Source organism: Pistacia vera, unplaced genomic scaffold (genome assembly GCF_008641045.1).
Source record: "Pistacia vera cultivar Batoury unplaced genomic scaffold, PisVer_v2 Contig78, whole genome shotgun sequence".
Lineage (NCBI taxonomy): Eukaryota > Viridiplantae > Streptophyta > Magnoliopsida > Sapindales > Anacardiaceae > Pistacia > Pistacia vera.
Window position 1 is genome coordinate 2,625,892 of NW_022196645.1, and position 7,032 is coordinate 2,632,923.

General features: G+C 33.7%; 2 protein-coding genes across 2 annotated transcripts; one reads left to right on the forward strand and one right to left on the reverse strand.

The window, feature by feature from the left end:
- The first annotated feature begins 404 nt into the window (after positions 1-404).
- Positions 405-3,133, forward strand: LOC116116596. Its single transcript, XM_031402659.1, has 3 exons — positions 405-612; positions 728-907; positions 2,684-3,133. Exons 1-3 carry the CDS (start codon positions 473-475, stop codon positions 2,925-2,927), a joined length of 564 nt encoding a protein of 187 aa, XP_031258519.1. The 5' UTR covers positions 405-472; the 3' UTR covers positions 2,928-3,133.
- A 428-nt stretch (positions 3,134-3,561) lies between these two features.
- LOC116116684 (nifU-like protein 3, chloroplastic) lies at positions 3,562-5,746 on the reverse strand. Its single transcript, XM_031402730.1, has 4 exons — positions 5,446-5,746; positions 5,235-5,352; positions 4,545-4,843; positions 3,562-4,011 (listed from the first exon to the last, which is right to left on the reverse strand). The coding sequence occupies exons 1-4, from the start codon at positions 5,560-5,562 to the stop codon at positions 3,820-3,822; spliced, it is 726 nt and encodes a 241-aa protein (XP_031258590.1). The 5' UTR covers positions 5,563-5,746; the 3' UTR covers positions 3,562-3,819.
- Between the last annotated feature and the right edge of the window lie 1,286 nt (positions 5,747-7,032).

Below are 7,032 nucleotides of genomic sequence, written 5' to 3' on the forward strand. Positions count from 1 at the left end.
CATTATCTAAGATGAAAAATTTGGGACATTATTTAAGAAGCGTAAAAAAAAAGTTTTCGGCCTGTTGTCGTAAACCCAAATTCTATGTCAGAAGTATTTGGCCCAAAGGCCTTATCCATTTTGCCCATTCTTGGGCTTTATTTTCTGGGCTGTTTCATTGGGCTTTGGTGTATTAATCCGTATCCAACAGCTAAATTTTAATAAAACTCCCTCTAACATGCTAATTTTGTCAGAAACCCAATAACTTTCATGGTCTTAGAGATAAAGTACAAGATGTACATGCTAGTCTTGAAACTTCTATTCAGCCACTACAATCCCACCACGTGGCAAACTCAGAATCAAGAAATGGATGAAACTCTTGACATCAAATTACCAAAAATATCTAAACCAACCCAGGCCAGCCTTATATTGAAATTATTACTAACAATATAAAGAAACTTAACAGAAACCAACTGATTCTGAAGTCTTCACAATGTCCATAGCTTCATCTCAACAAAGCTTCCTAACAAATGCTTTTACACTATCCCACAAACCAAGAAAAAGGACTCTCTCTACTTCTGTTAAATTTGTCTCATGCAAATTCCAACCAGATGACCAAAAAGATTGTTTCAGGTAGTTGTTAATTTGGTTAGTTTAAGTTTGTTTTGAGTAGTCTTTTTTTCTTGTTCTAGATGACTATTTTGATGTTGAAAGGGTCATTTGGCTAAGTAGATTGCTCTTTTTGCAGGAAAAATGATAACCAAATTGCTAAGTTGGCTATAGTGACACTTGCAGCTGGGGTGTTGACAGTGGGATCAGTTGGTGTTGGTGTTGGTGATGCTTTGGCTGCCAAGACTGGTGGTAGAGTTGGTGGTCAGGCTTTCCGGTCGGCGCCCCGATCAGGCCCAAGATCTAATAGCAATTCAAGGTAATTTTGTTGAAGTTTTGATTGTGATTATAATGTTTTTGGTTGTTTGTTAATTAGGCTGATGGTTTTGGTACCCACTTGTGTTGATTGATTCATTAGGTTTGGTTTTGATACAAAATTAATTTTTGGGTAGTGAAGAATAGTTTTTAGACTTGATTAATATTCTTGAGCATAGCATTTTGGATTGGAGAGTTTATAATTGCTTGGTTGGAGGGAAATTGGGAGGATTTTGCAAGGAGAAAATTCTCAATTAATTGTGGTAACAATAATTAAAAAGTAGGAAAGAACTGTGTTTTTGATGTCTTTGAACATGAATTCATTAGCAACACCTTTTCAAGATGTACTAATTAGCAAAATATTTTGGTGATAATGAATGTGTGAGTCTGAATCTTCCAAGGGTAATTGAGATAAATTAAGGTTAGTTATGTTCTACTGTAAGGTTCTTGAACTCTTTTATTGGCCTCTTTCCATAAAAAGATTGCTCTTGAATTTTGCTTGTCAGCTTTCATTGGAAAGTTGCTGCCATAGTAAAATTGTTGTTGGTGGAAATTGGTATTTGATACAAAGGGATGATGCATCTTACAGAACTAAACTCAGCTGAGCATGAAGGTGAACACAGCTTGGATTGTTCATTGCAATTTTTAGAATAAAGCAACCGTTTCTTTCTTAGCTGTAAAATTTGGTGCCATCTCTACTACTGGAATGCTTTTAAGTAATTACGCAAATTAGAAGGCAGTAATATTGTAATGATGATCTGCATTTGAGCTCACCAAGATGGAACTTCTGTAATTTGTAACTCTTGTTTGGTTGGAAGGTTATGTGATAATCGTAAGGAAAGACAAATAAAAATTCTGCTGAAATACTTAAAACTAATGGATTTGCAAAAAGGGGAGGCCAAGGAATTGAGCTGCATAACAACAGAACAAAAGAAACAGAAACCTGGACAAGGAAAAGGATATACAACTCTATTCCATGTCAAGTGAGTTATCAAGCCATGGATGGAAGAAAATAAGAGATTAAGGGTAAATCTGCATAAGTGGATTGTTAAATCATAAGTGGGATGCTAAAAGGTACTGGAGAGCTAAAGGTTCCATTAATTAATAATAAATAAGAGATTTTATATTATATGTACCCTTATAACCATCTTTTTACAATTCAACTGAAAAATAATACCTAACATGAAACAAGAATTAGGTATGATCTTCAAGGCAAAGAGGTTTTCTGATTCTTCACCTCGACTTCCTACACCGGTCTTATACTAGAGTTTCTTGATTGATATCTCCTGACATCCTGATTGGTTTCTTTATTGATATCTCCTGACATGTTGTTTGAATTTGTCAGCATGACTATCAGTGGGTCCACTGTTGTAAACTTGGAATCTTGTCATGGTCCGTACTATTATAGTTTAGGATGTATAACCCTTACTTCTGCATTCAACTACTAAGATCACCATTCTGCCTTGTGAGTTTAGATAACTATTGCACTGACTCTGAAGTAAGTAAAGCTTATTTCAAATCATTTAGTATTTAAAAATCTGCTAATAATGTAATATCATTTTCATTATGTTCCTGAAAATATTTTGATTAGTTTGAATTTCACCATTGCATTAATGTATCGTTTGACAAGAATCCATATGCTTTAAGTGAGAAAAGTTTTAAAATTGATGTCGAATTTGGTTGATGTGTGCCTTATTTTTTACCATGTAGCAATTGAGGTTGCATACAAATATTTTCCTTTTAACCGAATATGAATGTAATCATCTTTCTTACTGTGCAGGACAAATATCTATATAAATCCACCGGTCGCCCCTCCTTTGGTTGGTGGATATGGTTATGGTTATGGTGTGCCGTACTACGGTGGCTGGGGTTGGTCACCATTTTCCTTCTTTGCTCCTGGTCCAAGTGTTGCCGTTGGTGTAGGAGGTGGATTCGATCTTTTGGTTCTATTCATGTTTATTGGTGCTGCTGCAGCTGTTGTGAGAAAATTCTTTGGATCAAAAGACGAAGAAGACGAGTACTAATATTGACAAATGAAACTTTTTTGATACTTTGATATAGTAAATATTGAATGTTCTCTCAGCCAACAAGACATTTCAGCAAGTTATGCAGTAGTATGAAATATCTGTATGAAAGCTGTACTGCCACCATCATGTATTATGATTATGTTTATGAAGAGTAACAATCTTGTAGCAAATATTTTATGCTTAGTTTTCTTTTTGATACCTTAGTTATGTATAACAAGACTGAATTAACGAGCAGATGCACTTCAGATTGCTTCAAAACCATATCTTAATGGTCTGGGATTATTGTACAAAATGTAACACCTGCACTCTAATCAACAGCAGTGAGTTCAAATTGTGCTCTAGTCATGCCCATATTCAATTTTAACAGTTCTAAAAGATCCAGCATGCCCAAATTGTTCTCTGCATGATGGCAATTTTCGCTTTTTCTGAAATGAACAAATTTACTGCATATGATCCCTTTATTTAGTGCCAATTCAAGCAAATTACCAGATATTTATGACTACATATGTTACCAAGTATTCCCTTTCACATGTATGGTGATTTAACATGAGGAATCTCAGTGTCAAATCTCCTGGGGGAAGAAAGGAAAGAATACTCAAGCTACTAGAACCAAATTGTATGCTTAGAGCATTGGCATTATCAACTAAGCATAAATGCAGTCTCCATGTACAAACTTCTCTTTACAAAACAACGAAAGATAGCCAAGATCAGCGAAGACAAAAAAAATAGATTTAGGATTAAAATGCTTGAAGGAAATATACAGCAAATGTATTTCCCAGGTGCAAAATTTTATGTCCCGATAATAATTCTATTGCTATCATGAAAATTGATACAAAACTATGTGTCTATCCTTTGCTTTACAGTTGATGATGTTTATCATCATACTTCATCAATCTATCAACTGAACTGCTGCAATGATGGGTATTTTTTCTCTCAACTTCTGTGTTATAGCAACCCGAACAGTCATAACTCCAGCTGCAGGACCACTGAGTCGAACTTTCACAACGTAGTCATCAATCTGAACCAGCTCAAGTATTCCACCTCCTGTGCCCGCGAGGTATGGTCTAATCTCTGCAAGAAGCTGGAAAGAAAATAACTTTAGCACTGACTAACTTAAAATCTTCCTCTCACAAAAACTTCATTAGAATTCACAATAATCAACCGTAAAATGTCACTGGTTGCAAACGCATAATTAAGCAGGAAATAATGAAATAAATGATAGCCAGTGAGAATTGGCCGGACCAAAATTCCATTACACATGCTAAATTTCCTTCTCCAACGAACTACCTCAAGTCTATAAGAAATGCTTGCATTTTCAGTTAACTTTAAAATCTATATACATGACATATCTTGTTTTTGCAATTCCTAACCATTTGTTGCCACAATGGGAACTGTCGAAAATCAGTTCTCATTTTCAACTCTCATTAAATTTTCCAATCCAATTATGTGACACATTCAGAATACACAAGCACAGCAGTAAGAATTGTGCAATTGTAGCCAGCTTCAAATTCTAAAAATTTCCAGCTGTTAATGAAAACTTGTATGGCATTAGAAAAATTAATGGAAATCAAAGCGAGTATAAGTACCACTCCTCTATGGTGTCTATTGTCTAACCTTTTCAACGTTTTCCCTGTTTAGCTCAAGTCCTGTTTCGGTGTCAAGGATTTGCTCCACTTCCAGAATTTCTGGTATTTTATCCCGGAGACGAGTTTCGATTCCATTCTTTAGTGTCATTGTTGAGCTTGGACATGATCCACATGCTCCTTGTAACTTCAGTACCACAACAAGGCCATCTATCTCATGTAAAGCTACATTACCTCCATCAGCCATCAAGCCAGGCCGCACCTCGTCCAACACTTTCTCCACATTCTCTTCAGTTAAAGGAAGCACACAGCTTGGTGAAACAAGTAGTCCTTCAACATAGAACAAACACACCAATCAATTCTTTTTCATATTTCAAATTTCATTAAACTTATGGTTTATGAAGGTAAAAGAAAAGAACATTAAATCAGAAATTACTTCAATCAAGCCAGAATATATGAAGAAATTAATTAATAAAACAAGTGATGGAGTAGGAATCTTCAACAATTTTGTGAACTCACTCACTTCAATCAAGAAAACTAGAATAGCTTACAGAGCCAGAACAAATTGTTATATTCTGAAATCTTAAATCAAGAGTGCCCCAAACAGAACTAATTTAATTTTTTAAAATTTTCTAGAGGGAACTACATTGTTTTTTCATTGGAAAATAAACAATTCAATGCTCAAGAAATCACATACACAATTCTTAATAGTTGAGTTTACCTCCATGTTTTCTCCTTGCACGGTTCAATCTAAATTCAAGAAAGCATCCGCTATTGAATTGACCTCTGAGAAAAGAGTTGTGTTTTGAAGAAAAGCCACTGACATCACAAATGGGGTTCTGAAGAAACGGAGAAATAAGCACAAGAAGATATTAAAAATAATAAAATCCTTAAACAAAAAGATTCTTTAGCAGAGTTGAACAAAAGAGTACCTTAAAGATTGATAAATGAAAAGCTGAGGTTCTTTCAGGAGGAGATAGAGTTGAGTTGAATATAGCAGTGGTTGATGATGCTTTGAGAGCCTGTGTTTGAGATGAAAGTGCTTTCATTTTTCTGCTTTATGATCAAGAACAATGAAACTCCATGGAACAAGAGTGGCAACACTTTTCACAACATGGGCAGTAACAACAACAAAAACTGGGCAGTGGGAAACTGTTGTCTTTGTTTTGAATATTACAGTTTTTGAGGCTATCTTCTTGGTGGCTTAGCATGGTGATGTAAAAGGTTTTGATTGGCTGATGATAGAGAAAATTAAATCTGTTAAAGTGTGTACCAGATCTTGTGGATAGAATGTGGGCTTCTAAATGTGAAAGAGATGAAGCCACGTTGGAAGTTAGACAATGTTCGTAAGTTTCTGGGCCTAAATGTTATTATGTGAAAGTTTTTGGGTTGAAAAAACTTTGGATGGAACGAAAAGTACGGGAGCTATTTCGGTACTTTCATAATTCATTTGATGGTGTTTAAAGCTCAATATATTTATACTAGTAGATGAGTGTATAAGAAAAGCCCAAGAAAAACCTGTTGGGCCTATAAGAAAAATAGCATTAGGAGCGCTCAATTGTTTTGCCACCTTATCACATTTTTTTGTGAGTGAAATAATACTAGCAGTGTTAATCACTCATGGTGGATGGTCGGGCGGTGCGAGATAGACTCTTGGATATATTATTCAAGAAATCTTGAGTTCTTTTGAGAGACTAGTTGAGGAAAAAAAAGAAATATTAGCAATATTTGAGTGATGATTTAGCATTGCATATTATATATTTGTAATTCATTTATCTATTATTGAAGCAAAAACAATGGCATAAACATTTTTTGTGGTATGACTATGGTTTTTTTATTATTCCTATTTTAAAAAATTGGATTAGATTTTATATGTATTTTACAAACTGTTTGGAACTTGCATATGACAATATATTTTAAATTAAATTAGTTATAGATGGGCTATTAGATCAAAATAGTAATAGCATTCTATTTATAAACTAAACATATCAAAATTGGATTTTTCTGTTCATATACAATTTATATAGAATTTTATTTTTTATTTAAAAATAAGTGAAACAAAGGATTTAAAAAAATAAATTAATTAATAAAGCATTGCCTGCACACAAATTATTGCCCACAAATTAAAAATAAGTGAGTGGAAATGCAAGCAATATTTGTGTGATGATTTTACATAAACAATAATAGTTATGACATGATTGATTAATTTTACTGTATTTTTTTTCTGTTACTAAATTTTACCTAAAATTCCAATTGATTACATATTCTTGCAAATTCAATTTAGCTTAAAATATTGGAGGAAACTACATCTTATTGTTTTTTGATTGAAGCACTGACAAATTATTGGAATTCAATCTTAGCTGCATTGTTAAGCTGATCGTGTATCGTAATAATCAAATCTTTTTGTTCAAAGTCAAGGTTTTCATCTTTAATTTTTTATAATTATTTTAAACCTTTTCAAACGTTTTTAACATTTACATCACCCCAAATGTTCATCCTTTAACAAACTATTTATCTTT